At 47.6% G+C, this 13,778-nt stretch overlaps 2 protein-coding genes across 3 annotated transcripts in view; both read right to left on the bottom strand.

Moving 5' to 3' along the window:
• Window positions 1–1,195, bottom strand: part of LOC144587227 (uncharacterized) — a 31,533-nt gene extending 30,338 nt beyond the window's left edge. Inside the window, exon 1 of one of the 2 annotated variants that reach the window (XR_013542408.1) lies at window positions 1,016–1,195. The gene's annotated coding sequence lies outside the window, so the exon portion shown is untranslated. The remainder of the gene's footprint in view (window positions 1–1,015) is intronic. The other variant, XM_078387141.1, reaches the window with a different exon arrangement.
• Window positions 1,196–5,740: 4,545 nt separating this feature from the next.
• LOC144587282 (fatty acyl-CoA hydrolase precursor, medium chain-like) lies at window positions 5,741–10,786 on the bottom strand. The gene is made up of 4 exons (XM_078387357.1): window positions 10,611–10,786; window positions 8,634–8,783; window positions 6,343–6,415; window positions 5,741–6,242 (listed from the first exon to the last, which is right to left on the bottom strand). Exons 1-4 carry the CDS (start codon window positions 10,711–10,713, stop codon window positions 6,056–6,058), a joined length of 513 nt encoding a protein of 170 aa, XP_078243483.1. The 5' UTR covers window positions 10,714–10,786; the 3' UTR covers window positions 5,741–6,055.
• Window positions 10,787–13,778: the final 2,992 nt, after the last annotated feature.

Below are 13,778 nucleotides of genomic sequence, written 5' to 3'. Positions count from 1 at the left end.
CACACAGACACACACACACACACTTTTCCCAGGGTAGGAAAGGGGCAGCCCTTCTCTCCCCAGGGGCTCTCCTGCCCCCCCATTGCTCTGGGTGGGAAGAAAGGGGGTGGGGTGTGTGTGGAGGGTCTGGGTTCAGGTCAGGGCCTGGTTGGCCTTCCCGGAACTTCCCTCCCTTGCAGGCTGCCATAGAAATGAAGAATCATCCTTATCATCCACATCCCTCCCTCCCAGCCGACCCCCTATCTTCTCCCTTCTCAAAGCCCCATTTCTCTGGGCCCCATCCGATTCCCCCCCACCCCCGACACCCACGCCCTCCCCCTTCTCCTCCACCCCCCACAAAAAGGACCCCTTCCCCAAAGCTTTCCAACAAAAGGGTTTTTTTTTGGGGGGGGGGGTTGCATCCAGACTTCGGTTGGAGAAGGTGGGGGGGGAGGAGGGGGAACAACCACAACGGGGGGGGGGAAGAGGCGAGCCTGAGGGGGCTCAGAGGGAAAACACACACACACACACACACACAGGCACACAATAGGGGGGCCCGGGGGGGCCCTTGCTGTTTGCCCCTCCTGCCCCTCCGGAGTATCGGGATCTCGCCCCCGCCCTGACCCCCCACACACACAAAAAGGACCCCTTTCCCCAAAGCTTTCCAACAAAAGGGGTTTCCTGGGGGGGGGGATCGCGCTCAGACTTTGGCTGGAGAAGGTCTTTTGGGGGGGGGGGAGGCGAGCCTGGGGGGGGGTATTTTTCTGCCCTTCGGGAGTGTGGGGGGACCTCTTTCTAGGGCCCCCCCACCCCACTGCCCTCCCTCCTCCCTCTCCCCCCCCCAAGAGAGACCCCAAATCGCCCCCACCTCCCTCTGGCGGGGAAAAGAGGTCCGAAGAAACAGCGAGAGAGGAAAAGGGAGGGAGCGAGAGGGAACCTCTTTCTACGGAGACCCCCCCAAAAAAACCTGCCCTCTCCCCTTCCTCCCCCTCTCCCTCCCTCTCCCCCCCAATAAAGGCCCCCAAATGGCCCCCACCTCCGACCGCCTCCTGAAGCGGGAAAGAGGCCGGAAGAAACAGCGAGAGGGAAGGAAAGGGAGGGGACACGGCCTCCACTTCCGGTTCCGGTGGGGGGCGCAGCCCCGGAAGCAGCCCCCTCCTCCCACTCCTCTACAACTTTCCTAGCTCTACGGTCTCCTCTTCCCGAGGATGTTACCTCTTCTCCGCGGCGATTGGTTGGGAGGGGAAGGGATGGGGAGAACGTAGAGCTATGAAAGTGGGAGAGGAGTGGGGGGAGGAGGAGGAAGGTCTGCTTCCGGCTCTGCGTCCTCCCTCCCCCCCCCCCCCGCGGAACCTCTCCTTCCACCTTCTCCTCTCGTGACCCTCCATCGATGGGAGAAAAAAGGGGTTCGAGACCCCCCAAGGGAAGATTCTTTTTTTCATTTGCTTTATGCAAAAAGCCTCCAGGATGATGATCTTTTCTTCTCTTTCCTCCTAGGAAGGGGCCGGGACTCAGCTGTATCCCCTTTGCTCCTCCTTTTGGGACCCAAAACGAAGGACCCAATCCCACATTCCCTCCCAACGTTTGCAAGGTCAGGGAGATTTCATGAGAGGAGGCTTCAGTAGGCTTCCCCCCCAAACACACAGGATTTGAATCCAGGTCTCCTGGTTCCCAGTCTGGTCCTCCATCCATGACACCACAGTTCTTCTCTGAGCATGTGCAAAGTGCTGGTGTTTGGGGGTACGGTTTTCTTTGTATCTTATTTAGGTGTATTTTTAAAATAACATCTCAATCCTGCTCACCCCGACCCCATTGAGACCAGGCCCTTATTGATTTGTAATGTCACACAAGCAGAGTACAGTGGGGTCTTGACTTGAGAACTTCATCCGTATTGGAAGGCGGTTCTCAAGTCAAAAAGTCTGTAGGTCAAGTCTCCATTGACCTACAGTGCATTGAAAACCGATTCATCCCGTAACAGGCCGTTTTTGTTCCATTTTGGTTTTTTTCTGGTCTCTAAGTCAAATCTCCGGCTGCAAGTCAAACCTAAATTTTGCGGCCAGAGAAGTCTGTAACTCAAAAAGTCTGTAAGTCAAGCCGTCTGTAAGTCAAGGGTCCACTGTACATTTATTTATTTATTTATTTATTTATTTATTCATTCATTCATTCATTCATTCATTCATTCATTCATTCATTCATTCATTCATTCATTCATTCATTCATTCAATTAATTAATTAATTAATTAATTAATTTTTACCCCGCCTATGTGGTCGGTGAGGACCACTCTTAGAGCGGTTGCGCAGCTGCACCCCAGCCAGGACGCCCTGACACTCCCTGGATTGGTCCACGCACGGATATTCTCAAAATGAGACTACCATTATCCTCTTTCTGTGGGGCTTCCCTTGAGGCTGACACCGGCCGATGCAAGAGGGTCTCCTCCGTCCACCGCTCTCCCCCTCCGGTCGTCTCCCCTGGGAAGGCGATTCCACACCCCCGCGTGGGTGATGGTTCTTCCGTTCTCCATTCTCTCTTTCCTCTGCCGCTATTTGCGCCCACTCTTCCCTTCTCTTTCAGCTCCATCCTCTACTCTCCTGTAGAAAGGTTTCCTGGATGAACGAGGGTTCCTTCCCCTTTCCACCTCTTCTCTCGGCATCCTCATCCCCCCCCCAGATAGGAATCCACGGGTTCTCCATCTAGAAACCTTCCCACCCTTCTAGCAATAGTTTACTCTGTTCCCGTCTACGGTTCTGGCCCCCACTTAGTCTCTCTGCTTCTCGTCCTTCTGACTCCTCGTCTCCTTCCATTTCTCTTCCCCTCATGTCCAAGTAAGGATTTAAAAATTATACAGTCATGCCTCGCTTTACAATTGCCCCGCATTACAACGAATCTGCTTCATGATGACGTTTTTGTGATCGCAAAACGATGGTCTAAATAGGGTTTTTTGGCTTTGCGATGATCAGTTCCCTGCTTCGGGAGCCGATTCTTCACAAAATGATGATTTTCTAACAGCTGATCAGTAGTTTCAAAATGGCCACCGTGTAATTAAAATGGCTCCCCGCTGTGTTTAGGGACGGATTCCTCTCTATACAGGCACTGAAAATGGCCGCTGTATGGAAGATCTTCGCTGGACGGTGAGTTTTAAGCCCATTGCAATGCATTAAATGGGTTTTAATGCATTTCAATGTTTTTTAAATTTTCGCATTACGATGTTTTCGCTCTACGATTTAGCTGGAATGAATTAACGTCGTAATGCGAGGCACCACTGTATAAGAAAGGGAGGCGAACGTTTCAGCCTGGACTTCTGAAGACTTCACTCCCAAGCCTGAAACAGAAGTCAGCAGATGGAAGAGAGGCAGAGCTATGCCTCCAGCTCCCTTCTGGGTTTTATGTTTCAACTGTTTTGGAGTGCTCAAACACTGGAAGCATTCAAGAAAAACTTATACCATCACATGGCAGATCTGCTTTGACTGTATTCCTGCGCTGAGCAGGGGGCTGGACTTGATGACCTTATGGGCCCCATCCAACTTCACTTTTCCATGATTCTATGGTTCTATGATTCTATGTGTGTTTGCCCTCTTGGAAGCATTCCTAAATAGGCCATCTTTATTGATTGATTGATTGATTGATTGATTGATTGATTGATTGATTGATTGATTGATTGATTGATTGATTGATTGATTGATTGATCCCTTGGGATAGAGGTAGAGCGTCACTGGAACTAGTCTGAGGAGAGCAAGCTGAACAAGCCAGTCTTAGGAAAAATACTGCTGCTCGGTGAACCAACCCACGATAGGCAGCACTCCCCCTCACGGTCGCCCGAGCTCTTCCACCACAGCCTTGCCTCCGATGCCAGAAGTGGGCCACTCCACCTCGCCAGTGACTCAAAACTTCTGGGGCTCCTAGGATCTCATAAACGCCACAGCCAGCCACAGCAAACACAGCTCCAGGCTCCGGTTTTAGGTGCGCCACCAGACTAGCTCCGGGGGGGGGGGGGCTGCACGAAGCCTCCAACCTCCAGCCCCTGGATCCTCTCCTCTGATGGCCACCTCAATATCCACTTGGATCCTGGGCCCTCTCCCCTCCGACGCTCACCAGTCCCCTCCGGGGATTGGGCGAGAGGTTTCCGAGAGGCTTCCGAGCCTACTAGAAGAAGATGCTATAGGCTACTGGATTCCCCTCATTCTCTCCATGCCGTCCTCCCTTCGCCAAATCCCTCAGCAACTAAGGAAATTGTATGCCGAGATCAGCCTCGTTGAAGAGCCCGAGCAAAACCCGGAAGGAGGTATCGGGGACGATGGGGTGTGTGAGGTAGATGTAAGGGGGACTTCAACAAAACCCAGGCTTCGGGTCTAGGCCAAACCCACGGCCGGCTGCCTTTTTCTGCTTGGTTTCTGCCCTTTGCTGCTGCAGCAAAGAGGGCGCGGATTTCCAGAGTTCAAGGCTTGTTCCTTTTACCCTCTTCTAGGGAACGGCGCAGCTGGGGCAGAAGGCCACTCACCCACAGCCCTGGGCGCCGCCCCCAACCACTACGACTCCCCCAAGAACAGCCACATTCCCAGCCACTACGACATCCCTCCAGTCCGGCACTACCCACCCTCCCCGCCGCTCTGCCGACAGGGCCGATGAAGAGGGCTTCCGTCAGCTGCTCTCGCTGCTTTGGCTTCCACTGCAGCTTCTCTGGGAAGGAACGAGGGTCGGCAAGAGAAGAGCGCAGACGTTCTCACCTGCTGAGCCCTAGCGAAGGGAAAGCTCCCTCCCTCCTAGCAGGGGCTCCCCTCGAGAGCCCTCCCCTCTTTGCCTAAGGAGCCCTCTTCTCAGCCTCTGTCCAGTACATGCATCGCTGGCCTCCCGAGCCACCCGAACCACCCGTGGGGGAGAGGATGCCTCTGCCCGTGGGACTGGTCACCTTCGGAGGGACATCAGGCCTGTGTCCGAACTGGCCTCTCCCAGCAGCCTCCCCTCACCCCTCACCCGACCGACCGACCGACTGATGCTTTTGCATCTGATTTTCCCAACCTTCGGGAAACCCCTTTGGATTCCTCTGCCACCGCCAGTCCTAAAGAAAGAGAGAGCCAGAGGCGTTCCTTCTGCCTTCCTTCCAGAAATGCTCACAGACCTCATGGTACAAGATCTGCACTGCTAAAAATGTCTGCTCTGTCAGATGAGTCTGGCATTTACACAGTTGTGCTAGAATCAGGGTTGTGTGTTCTATGATGTTGGAAACTTTAAAAAACTTTTAAAAAGAAGACAACCTCTAGGGCTAGGGAATGCTTTCTCTTTCTTCCCATGGAAAAGGGCGCCCTCCGGTGGCTCAAATGCTACTGTGCAGGCTAGATAACTGTTAAGGTCTTTCTCTTCTCCTGTGTACTGATGTCTGCATGTCATGCTGCCAGTTTGAATACTGAATACTGAAGTGCTGTATGTATGTATATCTTGTATATATTTTGTAAATACACTGCTGAAAAGAAGAAGCTGTTGTGTGCGTTTATCTGCGCTTTACTCTGCGAGAGACAAGATAAAGTCACAGACGCACACTCCCTTAACAATAACGCTACCCCATAATGCCCCAGAAAAGGGTGCCCTCTTGTGGCTGAATTGGGACTCTGCAGGCTAGGGAACGCTACCTCTTAATGCACAAGAAAAGAGTGCCCTCTTGTGGCTGAATTGGGACTCTGCATATGAATTATGTCTGCATATGTCAGAGAGAGCCCAGTTTTAGAAGAGGTGCATTGTATAATGTATGAGAAAAGAGGAGGGTGCCTCTTGTACGAAAGTGCCTTTTATTTGAGTCATTTCTGTAAGTACTTGCGCTGAATTAATCATGTAGGTTCTGCAAGCTTGCTTTCCTTTCCTAATAATGCTCATGTGCAGCATTCACTGATAAACAATCCCAAGGTTGCAAACCCCTCACCATCCTCGCTGATCATTTTCCCTTTCTGATTAACATTTCAACTTTACAAAGAGTGACAGGAATTAAGCCCTCTTTTCAGGGTCAGACCATGTTCTGACAAAATCAGTTTTCCACACCCTCTAGGAATGCACTGCAAGGCAAACAACCAGGAAACCGTTATTTGGCAGTTACAGGTCCACGTGTATTTGCGGTTCTTGGATAATTTTTTTCATTTTTTCAGGCAAGGTTTTTAACCAGAAATCAACCTTGTTGTTTTTCAGTTTTTTGGCTTTCTTTTGCACCAAGTTTAATTCCAAATACTCTTCATTCATATCATAGCGCGGCCATTCCACCAATCCTTTGCCATTTGGGTTCCTGGAAGATATCGGAATGCAGAATTTAGTTCTTGCTCTATGTGTCGACCTCCGTTAAAACTAAAACTGTCAATTTTTCAAAGCCTAACCAAGGATCTCACCCATTGTAGGCAAAGTTGCCCCAGTATTTCATGATTGTCCTGCTGAGCTCCTTCTCCTTCTCTGTAAATTCACCTGAAAAGAGCCATTGAGAGGAAGCAATTATTCAAAGAACACATGGTTTCCTTGGAACTCATGAACTCTTTGTCTTCGATGAGTATTTTTAAGAGAATGCTTTCTTCTTCTAAAGGAACGAAATTTAGCCCTTGCTATAAAAGAGAAAAGTTGGCTGTATAGCTCAGTGGTTTGGGTCGCCAGCTGTGGAGCTGGAGGTTGAGAGTTTGATTCCCCACTGGGCCTCCTGGGAGAAGAGCCAGCCTGGGTGTCCTTGGGCAAAGCTGCGCAGTCTCAGGATGCTTCGAGAAGCAAGGAACAGTAAACCACTTCTGAGTATTCATTACCTAGAAAACCCTGAAAAGCGTCAGTCAGAATCAACTTGATGGCCTGCAATTGTTGTTCGGAAATGCAAGGCACACTGGTATTATAGAACAAATACAAGTTTTAACTAAATATCTTATGCGAGGCACCACTGTATTATTAATATATTAATTATTATAATTATTAAATTAATTACAGTAGGACTACAGTATCCAGGGGGATCACTTCCAAGCATACACATCCCACAGATGCCAAAAAGGGCAGGTATAGAAACGCTATATCTAGTATAATTTGAGGTGGGGAGTGCTCAACAAGCACTATGTGTAAATAACGTGCATGTAGGAATTCATCCAGGTAGGTGGGGCTCGTCAGCCATGGAAGGCAGCCCATCTAGGAGAAGGAAAACTCCGATTTCAAACCTCCACTGCCTTGTGGCTATATCCACTCGTGGAAAAGGCTTCAGGAGTTAACCTTGAAGCAAAATCCGGAGCTGGAGTCCCGAAGGCGGCTCGTGTCGTTCTGCCAACTCCTGCAACATTGCTGGAACCAGTTGTATTGGCTCTTGCCTTTCCATTGGACCATTTCAGCAATGTGGAGAGGGGGGATCTGCTGCTTGGGTAACAGCCTATCCTCCATATTACCTTACCCGGGCTTCATGCTCTGGAGAGGACACTCCTCGATTCAGAGCATGTTACCATAGTCTCTCGAGACTGAAGGATGCCTATGATGAGTATAATTTATGGTTCCCTCTAGTGGCCAATTCTGGTAATATACCTTGGGAGCATATATTTCTGGGTTTTTTGAATTACAGTGCTGCCTCGCATAACAAGCGCACCGTTTAACGATGAATCCGCATAGCGATCTATTTCTTGGGATCACTAATGCGATCGCATTGCGATGTTTAGATAGGGTAAACATCGCATTGCGATGATCGGTAAGCGTTTCACTTACCGATCTTCGCATTGCGATGTTTTTAGAACAGCTGATCGGCGTTTCCAAAATGGCCACTGGGTGCCCAAAATGGCTGCTGCAAGCATTTTCGCGTGGTTTCCTCGCTTACCGAGGCGGCAAAAATGGCGGCACTATGGAGGATCTTTGCTGAATAGAGAGTTTGGGCCCTATAGGAACGCATTAAACGCGTTCCTATGGGGTTTTTAGTTCTGTTTAGCGATGTTTCCGGATAGCGACGATTAATCCGGAATGGATTAACGTCGCTATGCAGAGCACCACTGTAATATTTTCAGGCAGCAAATAAATGAAAGCATGGGTACTAATCCTGTGGATACCATGGTCCTACTATATTAATGTATACAGTGGTGCCCTGCAAGACGGGCACTCCGTTTGATGACTAAATCGCATCACAACGAACTTTTTCTGATTCCCCTATGGGGAATTTCGCTTTGCGGTGATCGGTTCCCTGCTTCAGGAACCGATCATCGTAAAGCGATGATTTTTTAACAGCTGATCGGCGGTTTCAAAATGGCCACCGGGTAAAAAAAATGGCAGCCTGCTGTGTTTTCGCACGGATTCCTCGCTGCACAGGCAGCGAAAATGGCAGCACTATGGAGGATCTTCGCTGGATGGTGAGTTTGAAGCCCCTAGGAACACATTAATTTGGTTTTAATGCGTTTCAATGGGCTTTTTAAATTACAAGAGGTACCATGTAGCAAATTTGAAAAAAGAACTGGGTACTGAAATCAAATACTTATACTGAGGAGGGAGTACCCAGCATCTAATTGATTGTTGGCATTTGTACAGGAGAATTGGTAGTTCTCTCTTTCTCTCTCTCTCTGTGCCTTGTGAAAAAAGATGATGTCGGCACACTTGGCTTTACCAACTTCAAGTATTCATTGTGGCCCCTTTACAACCTTCCTGCCACCCTGCTTTCGATTTCTCCTTGATGATACATACTTACCAAAACTGATTGTGTCATTTCCTAAGAAGGGTGCTCCAAAAACAAAGCCCAGCTCATCCGCATGATCTGCTTTTACAAAATCTGGTCTTATGTCTTTGAAGACTGTGGGTGGGTGCTGGTATTCATAAAAGTAGACGGGAGCACCAGCATCTATACACGAAAAGAGAGAGAGAGAGAGAGAGAGAGAGAGAGAGAGAGAGAGAGAGAGAGAGAGACATTGTCATTGTCATTGTCATTGTCATTGAACACGAGCATGCTCTAGCTGCCTGGTTAGATCCAGGCAACCCCTGTTTCATTGTGAGAGATGCCAGGCATCACAAGCTTAACTTCTTAAGGTAAAGGTAAAGGTAAAGGTTCCCCTTGACATTTTTTGTCCAGTCGTGTTCGACTCTAGGGGGCGGTGCTCATCCCTGTTTCCAAGCCATAGAGCCAGCGTTTGTCCCAAGACAATCTTCCGTGGTCATATGACACGGAACACTGTTAATTAATTAATTCTTATCTGACCAGAATTAATGTTAGTTCCTCCTCCTTATGCGCTCCATTATGACTGACTTTCACGTTACCCTGCTTTTCAGGGTCTTTTTCATGTGTATTTCAGCTATCCTGAAGTGAGTTCCCTTTGTGCTTAAGGCTAAGCTGATTTGGTTGTGGGAGAGAGAGCTATTGAGAAGCTATTCAGGAAGCTACCCATGGTCCTGGTAACAGATGAAAGGGGACCTGCTCTTGCCACATGGCCCCCTCCCCTACTTAGGACAACCCCATCTTGGTCTTACTCCCAAGGAGAACAGGTCTGTGGCAGTCTACATTACCTCCGTGTGAGTCTGAGATAGGTTAGACTTTATTATTTTCTAATGTGTTTCTTCTTTGGAAATGTCCTTAGTCAGTATTGGAATTTTGCACCGTTATACTAGAAATCCATTTTTAGTTACTGTGTGGAACTTCTACTTTTTTTTGTAATTGCTTTGTTCTTTTCGTTCCCCTGCTACCTTTTTAATAAAATACATAAAATCCTTTCCAGCTCTGGGTTGAGAGGCTTGAGCACTGTCCTGAAAACAACAGAAATTGAACAGGGATAAGTGCAAAGTTCTATACCTAGAAACTAAATGCACAGTTACAAGATGGGGGATGCCTGGCTCAGCAATACTATGAGTGAGAAGGATCTTGGAAATATCCTAACTCAGAAGCCGAATATGAGCCAACAGTGTGATGTGGCCGTAAAAAAAAGGTAAATGTGATTTTAGGATGCATTACCAGAAGCATTGTCTCCAAATCCTGTAAGCTACTAGTTCCCCTCTATTCGGCTGTGGTTAGGCCTCATCTTGAATATTTTGTCCAGTTTTGGACACTGCACTTCAAGAAGGAGGCTGACGAACTGGAGCAAGTTGAGAGCAACAAGGATGATCAGAGGCTAGAAATCAAGCCCTAGGAGGAAAGATTGATGTTTAGCCATGTTTAGCCTTGAAAAAAGAAGACTGAGGGGAGATGAGAATAGTACTCCTAAAATACTTGAAAGGTAGTCAGACAGAAGCATGCCTTTGGAACTGCAACAGAAGGTGTCTATCTCCGGACTGGATCAGATGGAAGGCTCTTTAATCTCTCTAGATTGAGAGCGAAGACCAAAGTCCAGCTGAAATGCATGCGGGACTTCCTCTTTTCAGATGATGCAGCCATTGTTGCCCACTCTGCTGAAGACCTCCAACAACTCATGAATCATTTTAGCAAGGCCTGCCAGGGTTTTGGACTAACAATCAGCCTGAAGAAAACACAAGTCATGGGCCACGGCGTGGACCCACCTCCTTCTATTACCATCTCTACACAAGAATTGGAGGTTGTTCATGACTTTGTGTACCTTGGCTCAACCATCTCTGACACCCTCTCTCTAGATGTCGAGCTGGATAAACGCATTGGGAAAGCAGCCACCATGTTCTCTAGACTCACAAAGAGAGTATGGCTCAATAAGAAACTGACAACACATACCAAGATCCAGGTCTATAGAGCCTGTGTCCTGAGCACACTCCTGTACTGCAGCGAGTCCTGGACCCTTTGTGCCTGGCAGGAGAGGAAGCTGAACACCTTCCATATGCGTTGCCTACGACGGATTTTTGGTATCACCTGGCAGGACAGAGTTCCAAATAGAGTAGTCCTAGAACGAGCTGGAATTTTCAGCATGCATACATTATTATTATTATTATTATTATTATTATTATTATTATTATTATTATTATTATTATTATTATTATTATTATTATTATTATTATTATTATTATTATTATTATTATTATTATTATTATTATTTATTTAATTTATATCCCGCCTATCTAGTCGTGGTGGACTACTCTAGGCAGCCAACAACAGAGATAAAATACAATAACATAAAACAGCATAATTACAACAACAATTAAAAATAGGGAAACAATAAAGGAGAGAAGAAAATCAAAAGTAATCTGGAGAGAAGGCCTGCCGAAACATCCAAGTCTTTAATAGGTTCTTAAAGGTGCCCAGCGAGGGAGCTCCGCGAATGCCAGGAGGTAAGTTATTCCAAAGGCGAGGAGCCACCGCCGAGAAGGCCCTATTTCTTGTTTTCTCTTTTCGGGCCTCCCTCGGCAATTACTGAAACAGCGACGTCTACGCTGGCTTGGGCACGTTGTGAGAATGGCTGATGGTCGGATTCCAAAGGATCTCCTATATGGAGAATTAGTGCAGGGAAATCGCCCCAGAGGGAGACCACAGCTGCAATACAAGGATATCTGCAAGCGGGATCTGAAGGCCTTAGGAATAGACCTCAACAGATGGGAAACTCTGACATCTGATCGTTCAGCCTGGAGGCAGGCATTGCATCACGGCCTCTCCCAATTTGAAGAGACCCTTGTCCAGCAGGCTGAGGCAAAGAGGAAGTCACAAAGGAAGCAAAACCAGGGAGCTGGACAGGGGACCGATTGGATTTGTCTCCAGTGTGGAAGGGATTGTCACTCTCGAATTGGCCTCCTCAGCCACACTAGACGCTGTTCCAAGTCCTCCATACAGAGCACGCTACCATAGTCTTTCGAGACTGAAGGATGCCTACTAAGCTGCCGAGAGTAGTGGTTTGCTCTTGATGGGTGAGATATAAATGCAATAAATTAAATTAAATTAATTAAAACAAAACTTCCTGGAAGCACTGCCAGAAGAGTAATAGGTTCCCTCTCTCTATCAGGTAACGTCCCTGATAGAGAGAGGGAACGCTGTAGACATAATATATCTTGACTTCAGCAAATCTTTTGACAAAGTATTGCATGATAAACTAACTAGGTGTGGTATGGATAGATCAAGTGTCAGGTGGATATACAATTGGCTACAGAATCTTACTCAGAGGGTGATGCCTAATGGCTTATTCTCCAACTGGGAGGAGATAACAGGTGAATCTCAGTCCTGGGTCCAGTGCTCTTCAAAATCTTTCGTAATGACTTGGATGAGGGGGTGCAGGGAATGCTTGTCAAATTAGGGGATGAAACAAAATTGTGTGGACTAGCTAATAACCTGGAAGACAGGAACAATATTCAAAATGATCATGATAGGCTGGAGCACTTGTCTGAAAATATCAGAATGAAATTCAACAGAGATAAGTGCAAAGTTCAGCAGGCCGAGGCAAAGAGGAAGTCACAAAAGCAGCAAAACCAGGGAGCTGGACAGGGGATGGATTGGATTTGTCTTCAGTGTGGAAGAGACTGTCACTCTCGAATTGGCCTCCTCAGCCACACTAGACGCTGTTCCAAGTCCTCTGTTCAGAGCATGTTACCATAGTCTCTCGCTGCATTAAGAGAAGTACAGTTTCCAAATCCCACGAAGTGCTAGTCCCCCTCTATTCAGCACTGGTTAGGCCTCCCCTTGAGTCTTGTGTCCGGTTCTGGACGCCGCACTTCAAGAAGGATGCTGGCAAATCACAAGAAGTTCAGAGGAGGGCGACAAGGAGGATCAGGGGGCTGGAAAATCGGCCCTAGGAGGAAAGGCTGAAAGAACTGAGCATGTTTAGCCTTGAGAAAAGAAGACGGACGAGTGATATGATAACAGTTTTCAAATACTTGAAAGGTAGTCATATAGAGGAGGGGCAGGATCTGTTCTGAACCATCCCAGAATGCAGGACATGCAAGAATAGGCTCAAGTTACAGAAAGCCAGATTTTGATTGAATATCAGGAAAAAACCTCCTAACTGTTAGAGAAGTACTGGAGCCTCAGCTTCAGGATCTGTCCTTCCAGTGAGCACTCAGGGTTGATTTCCTTTAGAACTGATAGGTTTGTTCTCCTTGCAGTCCAGGGGATTCTCAAGAGCCTCCTCCAGCACCACAATTCAAAGGCATCAATTCTTCGGCGGTCTGCTTTCTTTATGGTCCAGCTCTCACTTCCATACATCACGACAGGAAAAACCATAGCTTTGACTATTCGGACTTTTGTTGGCAAGGTGATGTCTCTGCTTTTCAAGATGCTGTCCAGATTTGTCATCGCTTTCCTCCCAAGAAGAAGGCGCCTTTTAATTTCAGGGCTGCTGTCTCCATCTGCAGTGATCATGGAGCCCAGGAAGATAAAATTTGACACTGCCTCCATATCTTCCCCTTCTATTTCCCAGGAGGTGATGGGACCAGTGGCCATGATCTTAGTTTTTTTGATGTTGAGTTTCAGACCGTTTTTTGCACTCTCCTCTTTCACTCTCATTACAAGGTTCTTTAATTCCTCCTCACTTTCTGCCATCAGAGTGGTATCATCTGCATATCGGAGGTTGTTGATATTTCTTCCGGCAATCTTAATTCCGGCTTGGGTTTCTTCCAGTCCAGCCTTCCGCATGATGTATTCTGCATATAAGTTAAATAAGCTGGGGGACAATATACAGCCTTGCCGTACTCCTTTCCCAATTTTGAACCACTCAGTTGTTCCATGACCAGTTCTAACTGTTGCTTCCTGTCCCACATATAGGTTTCTCAGGAGACAGATAAAGTGGTCAGGCACTCCCATTTCTTTAAGAACTTGCCATAGTTTGCTGTGGTCCACACAGTCAAAGGCTTTCGCATAGTCAATGAAGCAGAAGTAGATGTTTTTCTGGAACTCTGTGGCTTTCTCCATAATCCAGCGCAAGTTAGCAATTTGGTCTCGAGTTCCTCTGCCTCTTCGGAATCC

The sequence above is a fragment of the Pogona vitticeps genome, chromosome 2 (genome assembly GCF_051106095.1).
Source record: "Pogona vitticeps strain Pit_001003342236 chromosome 2, PviZW2.1, whole genome shotgun sequence".
In the NCBI taxonomy this organism is placed as follows: Eukaryota; Metazoa; Chordata; class Lepidosauria; order Squamata; family Agamidae; genus Pogona; species Pogona vitticeps.
The sequence above is the reverse complement of the archived record's forward strand: the minus strand, read 5'-3'. Positions and strand labels throughout refer to the sequence as shown.